General features: G+C 34.1%; 1 protein-coding gene across 9 annotated transcripts in view; it reads left to right on the top strand.

Annotated features, from left to right (window-relative positions):
• The window catches only part of LOC149804532 (calpain-9-like), a 170947-nt gene that overhangs the window by 103931 nt on the left and 45349 nt on the right, over window positions 1-21667 (top strand). For 5 of the 9 annotated variants that reach the window (XM_089941279.1, XM_089941238.1, XM_089941231.1 and 2 more), the window contains 4 exons: window positions 1740-1776; window positions 6019-6774; window positions 11341-11436; window positions 20233-20361. In XM_089941279.1, coding sequence (XP_089797405.1) covers window positions 1740-1776; window positions 6019-6774; window positions 11341-11436; window positions 20233-20361 — 1018 coding nt within the window. Of the gene's footprint in view, window positions 1-1739; window positions 1777-6018; window positions 6775-11340; window positions 11437-16580; window positions 16614-20232; window positions 20362-21667 lie in introns of all 9 variants that reach the window. The other 4 variants (XM_089941246.1, XM_089941253.1, XM_089941262.1 and 1 more) reach the window with 4 other exon arrangements.

Raw genomic sequence — 21667 nt, 5'->3', positions numbered from 1 at the left:
AGGAAATCTTGTATTTTCACACGTGAAAATATAAGGATATATCTTTCACATGTGAAAATAGGGGCATGAGAAGAAAAATGAAAATTATTTCACAAATAAGTCTCTATTTCACACTTAAGTGTATAATACATATTGCTATTCATATGTGCATAGAGAACAGTTTTCTCCTATTCCTTACGTAAACAAGGTGTTTTGGCAATGTGGAATCTAGTACATCTGTTGACATGAAATTGATAACATCATGCCTTTGACCCAAAAAATGCCCATTACATTTGCAGGAAAAAAACGTACTTTGTCAATCAGTGTGACATGAACCTAATTAATTGTTACATGATTTGAATTCTATTCTTCACTTAGGCATATAGCATTCAGATCTGTATGCGAATATATTCTATTTCACACCAAGGCATATAACATTCTGATCTCTATGTGAGTCTGCTATTCCACACAAAGGCATGTAGCATTCTGATCTGTATGTGAATGTATTCTATTTCACACCAAGGCATATAGCATTCTGATCTCTCTGTGAGTCTTCTATTCCACACCAAGGCATATTACATTCTGATCTGTATGTGAATGTATTCTATTCCACACCAAGGCATATTGCATTCTGATCTGTGTATATTCTATTCCACACGAAGGCATATGGCATTCTGATCTGCATGTGAGTGTACAGTAATACCTCGTGCATTCGTGTTTCTGGATTCACAAATTCACGGATTCGCGAAATTTTCATTGGTACCCTCTACGTCCATGTTTTCTTTATTTTATTGAATTGTACCTTCGTTATATGACTTCTGTGACATATGAAGTTTACTTAGTTTACCTTCCTGACAATGACAAAGAAAACGTCAGTCATTAAGTTTACAGTCCCATTCGTTACTTGGTTTTACCTTACTGTGAGTGCAATAGAAAATGGCAGCCAGTGAATTAGTATAGGGGTAATATTAGTAGACATGTGCTGTACTGTAAATGCGCTAGTGTGGCAAATACCCATTAGGCAATACTGTACTCTATTTTTACGTCAACCATTTATTTCTCTTTTTAAGGGTAATGTATTAAGCTAACTTTTAAATGAAATTAAAGTGCTTTGGGGGCATGATTTGGGTCATATTTGGGGTTTAAACCCTAGAAATAAGCATTTATTAGCATTTTTAGTGACTCATACCAAACATTCGCGATTCCTCCTGATCCGCGACCGGTTCTGGAACCTAACCTCGCGAATGTTTGAGGTGATACTGTATTATATTCCACACCAAGGCATATGGCATTCTGATTTGTGTGTCAGTGTATTCTATTCTACACCAAGGCACATTCTGATCTGGATGTGAGTGTATTCTATTACACACCAATGCATATGGCATTCTGATCTGTGTGTCTTTGTATTGTATTCTGCATTTTGCTAGTGCATATTTCTTGCCTGGGCTAGGCTCTGGTAATATTTCATATGGAATGTAAAATTGCCACATAACTGGTACAAATACTTACTGGTTTCCTATATTTTACACATTGAAAACAATTGCATACAATAAAATTAGTCCTATATTGGGAGTCCACTCATTCTGAAAAAAATTGTTTTCTCAAGACAAGTAGGAAAAGATCATCACATCATGTAGCAAAATTGAAAATGCAATTAGAATCTGGTCATCAAGTTACAGGTGATCTCCCAAAAATAGTTGTCTTTCAGATTGGGTTTTCAAGTATTACTTTAAAAATGCTTCATTTTTTTTCAATTACAGAGAAGTGGATCAAGGAACAGGATTGATTGAAGACCAGGTAAGGTGTTGGAATACAAAAAGCAAGATGAATGTTACCGGTAATTGTTTGTTAGCAGAATATTTCATGCTCAATATTTATTTATATTCTGAAAAGCCCTAATTGTTTTTTAAAGGTTTATTAGATAATTTGAATCTTTTAACTATAATCAAGAGCAGTGTGGTTGTATGTGGCTTGATTCATAATTCCATATTTGCGATGTTATTTTATATGGCTTTTTTTTTCAGAATTCCATATTTGTTGAAGTAGCCAGCAAATTTAATACAGCCATTGTTTTATAAGAAGTAATTGTTAATAAATTTTAATCAAGTCAAACATCTTCCTCAGACATTGTTTACATTCAGCCTCTGAGTAAGTGGAGATTTTTGATAAAACTTGGAATAATTTTTGTTTTTAATCCTCACTTGAGTGCTTTAATAGGTTAAAATCCTAACAGAGTTAAATAACTTTGTTTAACTATTTCTGTGTGAATTTGTAAATTGCCATGGATCTTCCTAGTAGATGTCAAGTTCTGTACCATGGGTTTCAGTACAGGAGGTCTAGTGGATTCATGTTAGGCATGTGATCTTGTCTTTGGCCATGTACAGTAACAATATATACTGGCAGTCAAAAAGAAAGCTCAACAATTTAGACATTGTCCTGTGGAAAAGCCAGCTTCCCTTCATACAGGCTTTTATTTTTCCCAAATTATTCGGCTTGTATGCAAGTATATATTGTACTTTTTTCAGTAAAAATTAAAGGCAGTAAAACCAAAAACTAGAATTGCATGACCACTCTTGGGAATGCAACTGTCGTGTAAGTTGGGGGTTAGCTTATTCTTTTATCTTTCCAAGAGCTTCTGAATCACAATGAAGAAAGAATTGTCAATGCTGCAAGTAGTGTGACTAATTAGAATATTTACATTATGATGACCATGTGAGCTTCTATTACAGGTATGATGTTGATCTCTTGTAAATTAATTCAGCATTGTATCTTTTGCAAAACTGCTGCCAAACTTGCATGATAAAAAAGTATTCAGATTAAAATTTTTAGTTATTCATTTCATCTCTAGTGCTGACCAACATGTTCTTGGTCAACTTCGCTTTCATATGGTTAATGGACTAATGTCAGCCAGGTGAGCAATCTCAGCATTCACATCCAACTGGTACACTTGAGCCGAGGAAACTTGCCATGTCATGAATGGCTAGAAACATTTCAAGTAAAGTCAGGTGTACGATAAGTGGGATAATTAACTAACATTACAGATTAATACCATAGTGACCTAAATCTAATATTAGTTCTGTTTACTGTAAATCTGCATTCTGTTTCTTGACCATGGACAGTTGTTAAAGTTACAGAGCATCTTTCTTTCAGCTACAGGACAAAGTTGTCTCCACAGTAAATTTGCATTTAAAAGTATTATGGCTTCTACTCCTCTAGCATTGCCAAAAGAATATACCCAGCAATATATATATATATATATATATATATATATATATATATATATATATATATACACACACACACACATGTTACCATAGTTACCCACCAGTCATGCACAATGAATGGCAAACAGTATTGACCAGGATCTGTTTGTATATAATGTTACAGCAGAGATCAGGTTCTACAGTGTTCGATTTAATTATGCAGTGGTCTCTCACTATAAACTACCGCAGCGCAATGAAGATCTGTTGAACAGGTAGCTTTGCTAGTTATCCAATATAAGGTCACTTTACTAATTACCCCAATATAAGGTAACTTTAATAGTTCACCGATTTACAGGTAACTTTGCTGATTACCCAGTATAAAGGTAACTTTACTAGTTACCCAATATACAGGTAACATTGCTGGTCAACCTGGATACAGGTAACTTCACTAGTTACCTGTCATATGGGTAACTTTGATAGTTACTTGATATACAGATAACTTTACCAGTTACCAAATATAAAGGTAACTTGACTAGTAACTAGTTACCCAATATACAGGTAGCTTGATTAATTGCCTGATATACACTGGTAACTTTTCTAGTTTCCTGAGACAAATAACTGTTACTGTTAAAATGAAAATATAATGCATAATGAAGGCAAATAAAATGCAGCTGTTACTGTTAAAATGAAAATATAATGCATAATGAAGGCAAATAAAATGCAGCCTGAAATAAAGCAAAATAGTGTATTTTGAAGACATCTGGAAACTGTAGAATGAATTCCGATGAGTGTGTGTGTGTGTGTGATTTATATTTTTAACATAGCTTTAACAATTTTCCAGTCATATCGCTATGATGTCTGCAATTTGGCAGTTTAAAGTGATGTCTAACACTGGGGCATCATGCCACAGACATGTAGCATGATGTCCCACCCAGTTACATTATCCTGACACCAGGCCGACCAGTCCTAACACTAACCTCTTAATGCTGAGCGCCTAGCGAGGCAGCTGTTAGTACCATTTTTGTAAGTCTTTGGTATAACTTGGCGGGGATTCGAACCTTTGACCTCCTGCATCCAAAGTGGACACTCTAACCACAAGGCCACCGGAGCAGTGAATTCCGATGAATGTGATAAATGAATTCATAAATTATTTATATTGATACTTCAGCTAAAATTCCAGTCAAAAGTTCATTTGCATGTTCCTACAGGATCAGATTCTTTACACTGACAATTTGTAACACCTTACAAACCATGGAATTCTTGTCGAGTTTGCACTGATAATTTGTAACACTTTACAAACCATGGAATTCTTGTCAAGTTTGCACTGATAATTTGTAACACCTTACAAACCATGTAATTCTTGTCAAGTTTGCACTGATAATTTGTAACTCCTTACAAACCATGGAATTCTTGTCAAGTTTGCACTGATAATTTGTAACACTTTACAAACCATGGAATTCTTGTCAAGTTTGCACTGATAATTTGTAACACCTTACAAACCATGGAATTCTTGTCAAGTTTGCACTGATAATTTGTAACACCTTACAAACCATGGAATTCTTGTCAAGTTTGCACTGATAATTTGTAACACCTTACAAACCATTGAATTCTTGTCAAGTTTGCACTGATAATTTGTAACTCCTTACAAGCTGTCAAATTCTTGTCAAGTTTGCACTGATAATTTGTAACTCCTTACAAACTGTCAAATTCTTGCCAAGTTTGCACTGATGATTTGTAACTCCTTACAAATTGTGGAATTCTCGTTGAGGCAGACATAGAAACTGCTGCTGATGTGATGTTGTCATCATTGATGGTTGCATCTATAAAATTTTATTTGAATGAATCAAGAAATAAAACTTGTCAACATAAAATCTATAACTTTATATTTTCCATTTGCTGTTATATTTTGTTTTATTGTAAATTAAATCCTGTCTTTTGCATTTTATCAATTTTCAGTTTTATTAAAGCACACTTTAAAGACAAAGATATAAAGCAGTAGGTATCTCCCATTAACACAAAAAAATGGAGATCTCGTATCCAATGAATCAAAGGAAAATAATGAGTGGAAGTGTTAAATGCAAGTTCAGAATGCATTTCGGATATGATAACTGAAATGAAAGCATTTAGCATTGATTTGGGGTTCAAAAGGTTGAAAGTTAGAGTAACTATGACACTGGAGAAAAGTAGTTTCTGCACAGAAAGTCAAATTATCTGCATAGACAACTGTTAAACATTGAAAAGGCATGATGGTACTTTAGTTTAAAGTAATGTACCAGAGTACAATGCTATCTCATCTGTATCAACAGACACTATGTACAATTTTGTCGTGAGGGACCACTTGAATGGAACAAACAACTTAGACTTTGATATGCTGGTGCATTATATGTCAGCAGATCCGTGTCCAGGGCAGTTTTTGGTTTGGTTTGCATTCTATACAAGCAGATATATTATAGATGCAATGCTTATTCTGATTCAAAGAAAATGTTGATTTTGTGAGCTGAATTTAACATTACTGCTCGTAATTTTTTATATTGTGGTTAGTAATATCAAATTCATCTGTTGAAATGGCACAAATCCTGTACTGTTAATATTTGTGCAGTTTTGTGAAGATTTTCAATAGATAAAAGAGGGGGATAATGTTTGAGTCATTGTTTTGGTTACCATATGATTTAAGCTTTATGTTCGAGTGATATTTTATTATTGTTTGACGAAGACTGCATATATAAAATTTTGTTTTTTATGATGATTACTCTGTCAATATTTTAGTTTGTGTGATGCAAGTTAGTGTTGTGGCTTTTTATAGTCACTTTGTAAATGTTGTTTTTATTTCTGCCAGAAACTTCCAAAAATTTCACAACACCAGCCAGATTCTAGCAGGAGTGAGAACCCCCTACCTATTGGGTTTGATTTAATGACACAAGAAATTCGTAATTACCGTCCTTTTGATCCACGGGATCTTGATGCTCGTTTTTCTCACTTGCCCATGCCAGATTCACTGACCCATGACAGTCGATCAAATGTGACCCCAGGGGCACCCTCATATCCATATTACCCAGTTCCACCAGATCCTAGTGCATCTTGTTATGGAGGTTATAACAGTGTACCTCTCAGTTCAGGAACGTTTAATCCAGGTTATAATACAGGGGCAGTGAACTATGGGTTGAACCAAGGCTATGATCCAGCACAAAATAACCCTGGTTATTACCCAGGTCCAGTTAACCCAGGTTATAATCCAGGAACAGTCAATCCTGGATATAATCAAGGACCTTTTAACCAGAGTTATCAGCCAAATCCATACAACAGTACTGTACCAACATATGGATTTTCAACACCTGCATACAATCCGAGCCAATATAGTCAAACAGGTGGGGCAGATACCACACAGCAATATTTACCAGGTTCAGTGAATCCAAACGACTATTACAAACAGTATTACCCCAGCACCCAGTGCCCACCAAGTTTGAGTAGCCCGGGCTTTGTTAACCAGGATAACCAATATCGCCCATATGACTCGTGGCAAAACCAGTCAAGACAGCAACAAGAATACTTCAGTCAAAAAGGGAACCAGACTGGCAATCAGAATGAGTCGTCTGTAAGTAGTCCAGTCTGTTCAGCTTTGTTTTGCTGTAAGCACTCTAGTTCTAAGCTAAAAGGATTAAGTAGATGGGTTGCAGTGATTGTTTTGCTTTTTATTTGACACTTCTGTGGCATTTTCCAACAAGGATATACTCTAAACAAAATTAAAACAAACTTAGGTTTTGTTCAAAAAGAGCATTCTTTTAAAACAATTTTGCATTGTCTAAAACGGCTTTTAATGTGATTACGGTTAAAAAGATATAAAAAAATTCTTCTGCAAAACATTATTGATTAAAAATCCATTTACTCCAACAAAATTGCAGAAATTTACCATTAAAACTTTCAAGAATTTCGATTGACCAGAATTACAGACTGGATTCATGTCCATTGACTTAGGCTGAATTTGATGTTGTTTATGACACCATTGTGGAACAATCCAAGCAACCACTGATCCAGAAGTTTATGAATTGTACAATCATTTCAGATAAAATTAGATGTTTTGTTTAGTATTATATGGACACAGATTTTGATCAAAATCTGAAAAAGGGCTATTAGTGTTCCTTTTCTAATTTCTAAATAAGCAAAGACTGAAAAAGGATGTACTGATTATACTTTGTCAAACCAAGAAGAGTAAGGAAGAGCTGTTAGCATTCCTTTTCTAATTTCTAAATAATTAAAGACTGAAAAAGGATGTACTGATTATACTGTATCAAACCAAGAAGAATAAGGAAGGGCTGTTAGTGTTCCTTTTCTAATTTCTAAATAAGCAAAGACTGAAAAAGGATGTACTGATTATACTGTATCAAACCAAGAAGAATAAAGAAGGGCTGTTAGTGTTCCTTTTCTAATTTCTAAATAATCAAAGACTGAAAAAGGATGTACTGATTATACTTTGTCAAACCAAGAAGAATAAGGAAGGGTTGTTAGTGTTCCTTTTCTAATTTCTAAATAATCAAAGACTGAAAAAGGATGTATTGATTATACTTTGTCAAACCAAGAAGAATAAGGAAGGGCTGTTAGTGTTCCTTTTCTAATTTCTATATAATCAAAGACTGAAAAAGGATGTACTGATTATACTTTGTCAGACCAAGAAAGAATAAGGAAGGGCTGTTAGTGTTCCTTTTCTAATTTCTATATAATCAAAGACTGAAAAAGGATGTACTGATTATACTTTGTCAGACCAAGAAAGAATAAGGAAGGGCTGTTAGTGTTCCTTTTCTAATTTCTATATAATCAAAGACTGAAAAAGGATGTACTGATTATACTTTGTCAAGCCAAGAAGAATAAGGAAGGGCTGTTAGTGTTCCTTTTCTAATTTCTAAATAAGCAAAGACTGAAAAAGGATGTACTGATTATACTTTGTCAAACCAAGAAGTAATTAGGAAAGGCTCTCAATTTAGACCTACCACTCATTATGGTTTTGTTTCTTAGCATATTACAAGTCATCAAATCACCATAAATCCTTCTGAAAATTGAAGAAAAAAAATTATTCAGATATGTCATAAAGCAGTCATTGGAGAAAATGAGAAAGTGTCAGAGATCATTGTGGCTTTACTTCATTTCTTAAACTAATGGAGATTCCCGTCACTATAATCTCGTTGTTATATTTCTTTGTTCAATTGATAGATCACTTTTGCATACATATCAGGAGCAGGAAATACTTGCACCAATATTTGTGAGGGTCATGCTTTTAAATGTAGTTATAAGTAAACATTACAATGGAAGATTCATAAATAACATGCTTGGAATATTCATAAATAAGTTTAAATAGAAATCTCTGGATTCAGCCTGTAAAAGTTCTTTATAGAGTGGTGGAGTGCTGATTAAATAGATTCTTAATTCTCTTGTGTATTTCATTCTATACATCTTTGCTTTCTGTTTACCCTGTGTGCCTAGAGATAGTAGTTTCCTTCTAGTCACCTTTTAGATGCCTAGAATAGTCCTTTGTAGTTTCAAAAGGAGATGTGTGGCACTTGATCTGTCTATAAATTTCACTTGTCATAAATTTAAAGCTAAAGTATGAAAAGCGACATCATTTCAAACTTTAATTTTTTGGAGCAGCCATCCAGCAAATCAATAATTTTATGAGATCAGCGAATAATCTGGAGTGTCTGGTCTTTATTGATAAGCACATCATTGCAAATGTTACAACAAAAACATTCAATTGAGCTTTATTGACAAGAAGACTTCCTGAGACTCCAACTACTCGGTTTCTGTATACCAGTACCTTCTGCAAATATTTTGTGAAATTTGTAATAAAAGAAAAATTATTGACGAATTCCATTGTCATTTTTTGAACTCTTTTAATACATTTAAGTACATTCAGTTTTGGGTTGAAAATAAAGAATATTCAAACTGTTAAAAAGTGAGATTATCTTAAAAACATTATGTTATATATCAGGCTGGAGGGAAACATTATTGAAATTTTGTAATTTGTATTTAGGTGCAGCCTGGTAGGAATGAGATCCTTTCTGCTGTCAAATGCCAAATTATCCAATGTGTGAATAATCTTCTAGTATTCTCATGGATTTTAATCTGGGCAATTTTGTTGCACAATACTAACTGTTGAAGTGCATACTAATATACAGAAACAATACTCTGTCATTATTATGTATTGTAACACACAGTCTTTGGAATATGTTAAATATTTGTGGGTCCATTCAGAATTGTTTGATGTATGGGTCATCTTTAAAATATGTATATAAGCTATATTTAATCAATAACCCTCCCATGTATCATAAAAGGTAACAAATGCAAATCCTACCATAGTAATAACTGGGGTCAGTTACCATGGCATATCCTTAGGCAAGGTCCTTTACTCCAATTGACTCAGCACTAAAAATCTTAATTTGTTTTGCTGGGCCATACATGACCAAACCAAACCATGATGTACCTCAATGGTGGGCAGGTGCTCAAACCAGGAATATCCTTCACTTTAGAAGATTATTTTACCATCTAAGCTATGCACGCCAATGTTCCAAGCATATTCATGCAAATCGAAATGTTTTCAACCATTATGGCACCCCTAAATTGTTGTATCTATAAAGCAATCTTCATGGTGTCGTGATGAAGGTCATGTTATGCGCTAATTTTTTGCCAACATTATGTAGTGTATAAAAAAGAAATTGCCACACTGGTGTAACACTTAGCCAAGTCACATAACAGTATCACTTGGTCAGGTCACATAACAGTATCACTTGGTCAGGTCACATAACAGTATCACTTGGTCAGGTCACATAACAGTATCACTTGGTCAGGTCACATAACAGTATCACTTGGTCAGGTCACATAACAGTATCACTTGACCAAGTCATATAGCAGTATATCAGAAATGTCTTTAAAAGTTATATGATAAATAAAATTATAGACTCGTTTTGATTTGACATAAAAGTCTTTGAAACTTGTTGGACAACACAGTATGACGCATACCACAAGTAGCTTGTGGCATACATTATTCAATTTGCTTAAAAGAAAATTATATTAATTTCAAATGAACACTCTTTTAAGACCAACTAATTCTAACTGTAACGATTTGCACATACAACTGTTGCAAGAATGAATTAAGATTTCTTTGTCACTTCAAACTGATTAAAGATTCTTGAAGAGAAATTACAGAAACTTGTAAACATGCTTTAACACAAACAGTTGAGGAAAAAACATGTATCCTAGCACCTTTTATACGTAACTGTAAAACAAGAAACTGTGTTACAAGTAGTTCTTGATATCTCTTTTAATTCATTGAAGGGATTTATGTACCTCAAAATTCATAATTTTCTAAAAATCCACTTAAAATTGCTGAAACCAGAACCATTCATTATGTATTAAATATTATACGATGGGCTTTCTGTGCATACTGCGTGTATTTGCTTACAGGCCGAGTCAACAACATTGACCATGATCTGCCTTTGCATATTGTGCCAGCAGATCAGGTCCACGTTGTATTGTGAATACTCTAAACAAACTAAATAGAACAAGACCTGCCTGTGCATTATGCAGTGGCAAATCTGGGTCTGTGCACATTGCAGTTGGACTTGACATGTAGCAGATATACATGGTACATAACACTGTAACTCGTGAAGAATTTAAAATATTTGTCTTTAATTTTGGAGATAAAACTAATTGCTAAAGTATTAATCACGATCATTGTCACACATTACAAGATAAAGCATGCCACCTGACAAGCATGTCCCAGACATCTCCCTTAATATCTTCCCACTTTCTTCTCTCTTTTCAAGTCACTTCAATACTACCTTAGCATTACATTATGCAGAGTCTGCCATGATACAAAGAAACTCTTCAGTTGCACACTGATTTCAATAATTTTTCTCAAAGTAATAATAAATGCTCCTTTTGTTTTAAAATTTAAAGAAATATTTAATTTCCATTGTATCTTTAATGTGTTTTTCAGATAACATTTTCTTAAGAAATCCGTAAAATTCATCATTTTATACCAAATGTAAATAAGATGGATATTAAAGATGAATCTATGATTTATAAAGATCAGTGCATGTTTTGGTACAGACTTGATTTTGGTCATGTTTCCTTTGAATTATTTCATATATTTGCTTTTTGTGGTTGTCAGTGTGGTTATCCTAGTTATAATCAAGCACCCCAGCTGATGACTGCAGTTTCTGCCCCGCCCGGGCTACAGGCAGCCCCACCCATGGCCACCTCTGAGGTACATGTATTTGTTTCCAAAACTAGATTGTCTTGTGCCAATAATTGACAGGGACAAAAAAGACCGTTTGCATACTTGTCATGGAACAGTTGCAGTTTCAGTGTTCTCAGTTTGAAATGTTTGGCTGGTATGCATAGTGCCAGTTTTGTGAAAATATGCATTGTGTAAAGAACTGCTGAACTGGACAGGTATGCACACATAGAAGTTTGAGATATTGTTAGAGATAATTGTTTAAATGAATTATTGATTAATATTTAAAGTTATTCATTTACTGCATTACAAGGTTAGGTAGATAAATGTTCGAACAATTATATGTTCAAATAACTTTTATTGAAAATAGGATCATAAATAAACATTCCAAAAGCTGCATTCTCTCTCAAAATCAGTTTTAAATTAAAATGAAAATCTTGTTCATTTTAGCTAAAAACTATTTAAAGTGGTTGTCTTTCCACAAAATTCCATCAGGATAAGTCTGTTGCTGTTGGTTCAGTGTTGGGTAACTTGTGGTGTTGTTTACTAGTGCTAGGAATGATTATAAGCAGTAACCTGTAAATTTTGAAAATGAGACTTGGTTCCTGAGATTGCAAACAGGCATTGTATTAAGGTGATTATTTTGATTTGGTGTAATATACTAAGGTAGACCCAGTTTAAGATCAGGCTTCATCAATTATCAGTTTCCTAAGACAGTAAAAGCATGTGCTTGGCATGTGATTTACCATCTCAGATGTAATTTAAGGTGAGCTGTGACAAGTTAAATGTGCCATACTTACCTTTCACCTGTATGATCATACCTGTGTAATTAGCATCATGCTGAAAATTACCTCAACTCATTTACATGTTATTTTCTCAGCTTGACTGTAGGAACCCTTTTGTGTTTGCACATTTTTATTTGAATTTGGTTTACTGTTGTTGTTTCTTTTTTTGATTGGGAGAGGCATAATATGCCATTTCTCATTTTCTGATTTTTGTGGGTGAAAGCAGCTTTAATTTCATTCATTACTCTTAATATAATGAAGATAGTATTTTAACATCAGCAAAGGTACCAATGATTTCTAGGAAGGTTGGGCAGTGTTAGTTACCAAAATAACATCAACGATGGCTAATCAACAATAAGTGGTAGGGTTGGGGGTACACCCATTCTGTGTAGCATGTCCTATTTACTGTTAGGGGGTTGTAGAATGTTATGGCAGTTTCTGGCTGGTATGTGCAGGGGTGTTGAGCATGAACAACTAATTGATCAGGCTACCATGGTAGCCTGCATGCTGTGCTTGTGCAAAAAATGTATTACCATTTTTAGCTTATTCTGGCTGAAACTATTTTTGCTTTATGAAAATGAAACCAGCTTTACAGCAGAAATGTTGGACAGCTTTACAGCAGAAATGTTGGACAGCTTTACAGCAAAAATGTTGGACATCTTTATAGCAGAAATGTTGGAGAGGAAGAAAGCATGCTGAGATATAAATATGAGACTTTGTGATCCATTTGACCCATCAATGACAATTTTTGTACCTGTTCCTGTGGAAGAGAGTGGATGATAATTGATTCTGTAAAGAATAATATGGAAAAGTCTTTGAATCTGGAGAAAGAATGAGAGCATTTATTTTAGAGTTAGAATGTGAGAAATGCTTTAATCACATGAAAAGATCCAAAAGAAAATGTTGATTTTGTAAACTGAACCTTTGGATTCAGTAAGTTGCATTGGTAATATTTACCAACAGGCTGGAAAGTAGAGGTCAATCAGATTAGTGAGAGAAATAATAGAGATTAATTTGTAAAGAGAAATTTATATCATTGTATCACTGTCAGATTAGTGAGAGAAAGGATAGAGATTAATTTGTAAAGAGAAATTTATATCATTGTATTACTGTCAGATTAGCGAGAGAAATGATAGAGATTAATTTATAAAGAGAAATTTATATCATTGTATCACTGTCAGAGAGTATGAGAAAATGTGATTATGCATGCCTAGAAGAGTTACTCAGGACTGATTCATTGAGAAGGAGCTGAAAATTGATCTAAAGAAGACATTTACTTTTTAGGCCAAATTTGCATTAGAGAGATTTACAATACTGTATGTACTCGCATATTAGACAAGTCCAACTGCAGACTGCACAGACCCAGATATGCCATCTCATAATGCATTGGTAGATCTGGGTCTGTGCAGTTTGTTAGGACTAATCTTTAGAACGAACAGCATAGACCATGATCTGCAGGCACAGTATGCTGTGGCAGAACAGGAGCTTTGGTGTGTGCAGTTTGACTTGACATACAAGGAAGTATAGATGGTGTTTACCCATATAAGGAAAACAAAAATACATTTCAAGATGGGGAAATGTGATGCACATGCTGTCATGGAAGAGAATATTTGATCTAAAGGTGATAAAAAAATTGAAGCCATTGTTGAGTTCCAGAGTGGATGAGATTACTTTAACCTTGAGACCAGATACTAGCCCCTCATTAATTGTGATACTATTCTTATTTTTGCAATAAGATCAACGATATTTACAACAAGTAAAGGTATTATCATTGCTTTGCTCCATGAAGTTAAATATTGATGTTATGATCATTGTATGCACTGTTGTGGGCATCCATGTTCTGTGAACACATTTTTTGTTGATTGACTACTATACATGATCAGGAATACTTAATCCCAAGATGCTGCATAATTATTGCTTTGTATCTTTTATTTTTTGTTACTCTTCAAATATGTCAGAAGATGTTGCTTAAAAATTAAATTCATGGTCAGAAATATTTCTTAGTAGTAGTATAGATGTTTCAGATGAAATTATTCAGTCTGTTGGGTTTAACATTTTTCCCATAGACAAGTCTAATCTGTTCATGACAGCATCTATATTTAGGTCACCTGGTCATAATACCAAGTGAGCTTATGGCAAGCATCCAAACAAATGCCTTTCAGTACTGGACATATGATGATGCTGTTCCATCAGATATGAATAAATATATAAAAAAACAGAAAGAAACTTTAAAAGATTTTTTTTAAACATATGCAATCAATAACATTGTAAGAAATTTCTTTAGTAAAAGTTATACTGACTCAGTTTCCTTGGCTAACTGCTCTTTTACATCTTTAAGTAAATATCAGCAGGTAAGCAGTCTTAGACCTGCTTGGGTCTCTTGTTCATTGAATTCTGGTTCTTATTTGAGCTGTCTTTATCCAAGAAATCTTTCCAACAAAGAGAACATATGCATGTCATCTTTTAAGAGTCAGCATATCAAGTACTATCAATAATTTGCTCTTGGTCAGTGTGCAGTGCCCACCAAACTTCATACAGATTATACCCAATTTTGCTATAATTTAATACATTGCCAGATCTGGGTCCAGGCGCTTCATTCTTATGATCTCAATTTAACAATAGTAGCTGAGGTGGCTCTGTGGTTAGCTGTTATGCCGGTGGATCAAAAGATGATGTTTAGTATAATGATTAATACTTAAAAGGACATCAACACACAGAACTATATCATAAAGCTGCCCAGTGACACACCACAGCAGCTAAATGAGTCTGGACAGGAGCAGCAGACCAGGGACTAAATGTTTACAGCTGGATGGCATCACAGCATGACCTGGTCTCTTGGTATAACAGTACTCCTGGCAATACACTGTTTGCTGTTAGATGGGTGCATAACAGCATAATATTAGGGCTGGAAAAAAAACCTCCATGATGCTTCATTTTGTTATGTGCTTATAGGTGATTCTCACTTCAAGACTTGGTTTTCTTCCTTGCATGCTTTAGAAGAACTTCTAAGGAAGTCGTTTTTAATTTGTTTCTTTCTATAGGTATCACAAAATTGTTAAAGCTTTGATATATGTCATGTCATCAAGCTTTGATGTATGTCATGTCATCAAGCTTCGATATATGTCATGTCATCAAGCATTGATATATGTCATGTCATCAAGCTTTGATATATGTCATGTCATCAAGCATTGATATATATCATGTCATCAAGCTTTGATATATGTCATGTCATCAAGCTTTGATATATGTCATGTCATCAAGCATTGATAAGTTTATGTTTTATGTGTTAGGATGAAATAAAGTTTGAGAGTGTATTTTGTTTTTATGTATAGGTTGTGATTTAGGATGGATGCACATTCAGGCCATATCCCAAAGAGATGAATCTGTTTGACAACAGCAGAAGTTTTGTTTCCTTTTGAAATTTTGATCATGCAAGATGTAATCATTTATAAACCTTTTGCGGATTTTATCTTCAAAGAGTTTTTGTCCTTAAATCTAATTAAAAAAGTGTCATTGTATTAATTCTTCTCACCAAAGAATGGTTTATTATATATTTGCTTGTCAATGAAACTTGAGTCAAGGACAGTGGAAATTCAAAATTCAGATTAATGCCTTATGAATGTTGACCTTCATAAACAAGGAAGCACAGATGAAAGCCGCATGCCAGAGTGATTCTGTATCGTTCACTCCAAGTCATTTACACCTACCAAGTCATTTACACCTACACCTACCAAGTCATTTACACTTATCAAGTTTTCATTAAAGTGTCAGCAAAGATGCAAGTTTTAATTATAGATATATCTCTAATAGCTGGACAATATACCATGGATTTTTTCGGGGCTTGTCTGCATTTTATTTCCTCCAAAATTGACATGTATATTACATTGATATAATGGTGTATATGCTTTTGCTTTCATTTATATATTGGGGTATACACCATTGCTGTCAGTGATATAATGGTGCATATGCCATTACTTTCAGTTATATAATGGTGTATATACGATAGCTGTCAGTGATATAACTGGATATGCTATTGCTATCAGTGGCATATATGCCATTGCTATCAGTGTTTTTAGATTGTATATGCCATTGCTTTCAGTGCTTTGTTTTTATAATACAAGCTGATAAACACCACACATTGCCATATTATCTGGATACATTGCAATACAATATTCTCTCTTGTTTCTGTGTAACTTTTAGTGCTTTATTGAAATTATTTTTATTATTTTATGAACATTGAGTTGCTTGTTTATGTTACTAATTTCATGCAGTAGAGATGGCTAGCATTTACTGAAGTCTCTTTCATTTCATATTGTTCATACTATCCTTAAAGCTTTTCCTTATTTGTAGATTAGATGTTTAACTTTTTTTTTATTCTGGCCTATATAGGGTAGTGGACCAGGAACAGCTGACATGATAAGAGTAAGTCAGGGGAATGAATTCATACAATCTTTTCTATTTGACAAAAGACCTTGAATGTTTTGGGTTTTTTAAAACCGTGTAATTGGATGTGACAAGTATGCCTGTTTGATCACATTGAGGAAGGTGTGCCTACAGTGAGTTGGTGCTATTTTCTTATATGTGACAATTTGCATGTTTTTTTTTTTTAATTGTTCAGATTTTGAATCGATGTTTGGATTTAGCATGCTATGATGTTAATAAATGCATGCAATGAATCTGATATTCTTTTATGAAAGCATGTCAATATGTAAATGTCGGTCACGAATAAAATAGCAACGTGTATTAATTAATGAATCAGGTAAAGAAGGGTTATGCATTGTATTTATATAGGGTTCAGTCAGTACAGTTTTTTATGCTCTATTTAGCTGATGTTAGATGACATCTGCAGGGCATCTGTCAGCTGCCAGTATTGTTTTTTTTTTCAGTTACCAATATTGTTTATGTCAGCAGTATTGTTTCTGTCAGTTACCAATATGTTACCAATATTGTATCTGTCAGCAGTATTGTTTCTGTCAGTTTACAATATTGTTTCTGCATGATAACTTGAGTTGTCCACCACCTCAAGATAACAGACTTTGTGGATGTCTTGCACTTGGAGTAAGGAAGAAGGGTATTAATTTCAGGGACAAGAGCTCAAATGTCAGTGCCAATGTGACTTAGTACATTTGCTTGTGTTGATTATAGACCTTGTGACATTGCAATGTCTATATGTAGGCCTTGCACACTTCAGGTGTTGCTTCATAAGACAATGCAGAGACTCGAGTCCAAAGAAATAGTTCACTTAATTTTGTCACCTATAGTATTTCTTTATAAGTTCATCTACCCATCTGTCCAGTGGCATTTGCAGTCATGCAGTGTGTTTCGGTTTCTGATATTAATCAGTACATACAAATTTGAACATCTTTAAGTCAGTCTTTTTACCAAAGTTGTGTCCCCTAAGTTATGTAATGATTCTCATTTTGGTAGCAGAGTATAACCAGCAGTGCACCAGAACCATTCAGCATAATGACATAGTGTTATGTACTGCTTTATCCATTTAGATGTGTCTTTTTAGTGATCTCAGTTTGATTTATTTTTATGGAGTTAATTTGGTATCCACTAATTTCTTGCTTCTTGCAACCAGATTTGCTTAAAAAAATTAAACATTGTTTATGCTATCACTTGATAATATAAATAAACTCTACATGGGATCCAGATGGGTTTTCTTACAAAATATTTGAAAGAGTGATGGCCCTTGATTATTATATTTGTAACTTTTAATATTCTTCTTTCTTTTAATAACCATAGCTCAGCAATCAAAGGCAGACCTGACAACTCTTAGGATTTTGCCATAAGTCTTACAAAAATTACCCTTCAAATACGGACTTATGGCATACTAGCAAAAACTATGGAAAAATGATTGTTGCCAGAAAATCCAGGTTTCATCTTAGAATTAGTGAGATTAGTCAGGGAACCAGACTACCTTTACAACAGCACCCCAGACGCTTTAAACTGCACCTGTTTGTTCATGCGAAGCATCTGCATGATCAAACTTAAAAATACAGTAGAACCTGCCTTGAAAGACCACCCACCTTCTGCCCCAAAAACATGGTCTCTCAAGACATGTGGTCTCATGACAGGTCATAACACTATATAACCATTAAATCTGTGCAAGAGAACCTGGTCTTTCAAGACAGGTGGTCTTTCATGGCAGTGGTCTAGCAAGACAGGTTTTACTGTAGTGTCCAGAAAGCGATGCGTGTTTAAGGCGAAAGGGAAAAGAAGCTTCTAGAAAAGTGTTAATAATCAACACAGAAGAATAAAAAGGAGTATTCATATTCAAAACCACACATGCAATGTTAGGATCTCCCTTAAGCCACAGAGTAAAATAATGTATGTTATGTTTTACATTATTGAATGAAAAGCAGCAGAATTTGCTTTGTTTTTCTCAGTCCACAAGAAAATGCAAGCTTATTGAAAAACACAAAATTTACAAATTAAGCAAAATCTGTCATTTTTTAATCTACCACAGCTCATAAGTTCATTGCTAAATTAACATTTAACCCAAGCATATTGAAAATAGATATGATAGGACAAATCTTAATTGTAATTTCCAGATAAGAAGCAGTGTATTAATTAGTGGGTTGGAAATGTAGATGGTCAGTTTTAAATTTTATTAACAAATCCAATCAACCAATACCATTTTTTGCAGGCTGATACTGAAACTTAATGAATTAAATGAAAATGTGTATATCTTGTGATATCAGGGTCCGTTTTGTGCTGCTGTGTCCTCTTCATTTTAGTGCTTGGCTTAAACGTAAAATCTGGTATTCTTTGTCAGAAGATGAGGCATTTTTATAAAACATTGGTACTTTAATTAGCCTTCCTAATTTTTTTTATTTAGAATGTAATATATGTTGAGATTTTAATGGCATTTTTATTGGTTTTTATTTTATTGGCAAATCAAATGAAGTATTTTTCCTTTTTTCTGATATATAATACGTTGAAAGCCATATTATTCATTGGTGGGAATGGGTTTGGTAGTGTATTGCTACAAAGGTATTGCTTACTGCAGATACAAGGCATACTCCCGTGTGTATTTTGTAAGAAAATGTGTCCATCGTCTTTTCTAGCTGATGATTGTTGATCCTACCAAGGATTGTTGCTTCACTTCCTACCATGGATCTTGCAGATGTAGCTAGTCAAAACAGTATCTGCTACTCCACTGTCTGATTGGATGCATAAAAAACTGATCCAGTCGTATTGTTCATTACATTTACCAAGGATGTAGTTGGGAATAATCATAGCACATACTGTAGATGAGGATACATATTATGTGTAAACTTCTCCAATTTAGACCAGTCATTCACGATGCAGGGCTTTAAGAAGTTTATAATAGTGAGCTTGCCCAGCACAAGCTTTCTGGAAAATTGAACTTGCCTTTGGGAGTTATGAGCTTGCCCAAGACATAATATCCCAAACTGACAAAAAAAAATTTAATATGGGATATTTTAATGAAACCATGTTTTCTTTTTACAAATAAATCACTTTCTTTTCTCTTTATATATGTTTGCATCTTAAACCATATGTCAGTAAAGTTGTCATATCAAATATTATACGTAAGTAGTGCATGTGGATAGATGGGAAGTGGTTGGAATTGAGATGCATTTAGAAGAACAAAGACAAACACATAAATGTATATTGATAGACAATAGAGGTTGGGAAATGGCTAGATTTTTAAGTAAGAGAGAGATTTTTGGGAATTATTATATGCTTGATGTTGTTGGGAATTTAACACTGCCCTTACCTATTAGTACACAAGTTCAAGTATGTATTATACATTTAATAACTAATATGAATGCAATAATTTCATTGTCTTTTATAGACTGCATTGTTTACATAAATACATGTAACTGCAGAACATTATTGTGCTGATAAAGCTTTTACCAAGGCAGATTTACTTATAAAATATAAAGCAAGAAAATAATTCTGCCGCTACTCAGTAATATGTAAATTGCTTTATTAATTGTAGCCTGTAATATGTATTTTTCCATAGCACTTGTTTTAACAAAGCCATGCCTTGTTTATTTTGTACATCTAGGGCCCTGGGATTGATTTTACACACAAAAACTCAGGTGAGAGATATTATGATAGAGATTTTGAGCCCAGGTTCACCCTGATACAGTCAAAAGAGCAGGCACTGGAATTTCTCAGAGATGATTTCATGAAAGTAATATAACTGACGCTTCTGCTTCTACTCTGGTAGTAGTAGCACTTGCCATGAAACTCCTTAATGCAAGAAAATTTAACTTCAATTCTTTTACCTTTCTTACTTTAGACCAGGGTCTATTCTAGAATAGAAAATGAGGGAGGGGGTTCCCCTACCCCATCCCACACATGCCATGTTGAAAAAGGGGCGAACTTTCTAAATAAGAGTGAGATATAATGAAGCCAATACTGCTAGATCTTGCAAATGTGATGTGTAATCTGATTTTTAAAAAAAAAGTCAGTAATCTCAGTCACAGATCCTAGAATTAGAATTCTACTACCACAGGTCCTAGAATAGACCCTGTTGTCTGCACATATTTACCATATTTCTCCATGTAACATGCAAACTTGACTGTGGACCTTACATACAACAACATTAATATATTAGCTGCTATTTTAGCTTTCTTTTTTCAGGGACATCAGGTCCCCAGTTCAAGCAAAATATTGATATCATTGAAAAGAACATGATCCAAGTTGGATCCCTTAGTCATAGCCAACATTGTGAATCTAATTTTTTGTTGTGCAAGTACTTGTCAGAATGCTTCTGAAGTCTTGACATCGATGATCTCTTTAACCTTTTTTCAGCAAAACAGCCCTTTTTGTATGTATTGTGTATGTTTTTTGTTTGAGCCATTTCCTTCACAGTCCTTGTATTAATGGTGTGTTTATGATATGTTTCTGCTGAAATTGAATTGATTTTGAAGATATTTTTGGCATACAGAATTGAGTTGGTTGGTTGGTTTAAAGGCATTTTAAACCCATTATTGGCTATACAAGACTGAGTTGGTTGGTTGGTTTAAAGGTGTTTTCAACCCATTATTGGCTATACAAGACTGAGTTGGTTGGTTGGTTTAAAGGTGTTTTCAACCCATTATTGGCTATACAGGATTGAGATGGTTGGTTGGTTTAAAGGCATTTTCAATCCATTATTGGCTATACAAGACTGAGTTGGTTGGTTGGTTTAAAGGCATTTTCAGTCCATTATCGGCTATACAAGACTGAGTTGGTTGGTTGGTTTATAGGCATTTTCAACCTGTAATTGGCTATACATGATTGAGTTGGTTGGTTGGTTTAAAAACATTTCAACCGATTATTGGTTTTACAGGATTGAGTTGGTTGGTTGGTTTAAAGGCATTTTCATCCCATTATTGGCTATACAAAATTGAGTTGATAGTTGGTTTAAAAGTATTTTCATCCCATTATTGGTTATACAAGATTGGGTTGGTTGGTTGGTTTAAAGGCATTTTCAATCCATTATTGGCTATACA

This window comes from Sinohyriopsis cumingii, chromosome 2 (assembly GCF_028554795.1).
Source record: "Sinohyriopsis cumingii isolate HCF-2022 chromosome 2, ASM2855479v2, whole genome shotgun sequence".
Taxonomy (NCBI): domain Eukaryota; kingdom Metazoa; phylum Mollusca; class Bivalvia; order Unionida; family Unionidae; genus Sinohyriopsis; species Sinohyriopsis cumingii.
Note: the sequence above shows the minus strand (reverse complement) of the source record. Positions and strands in the feature narration are given on the sequence as shown.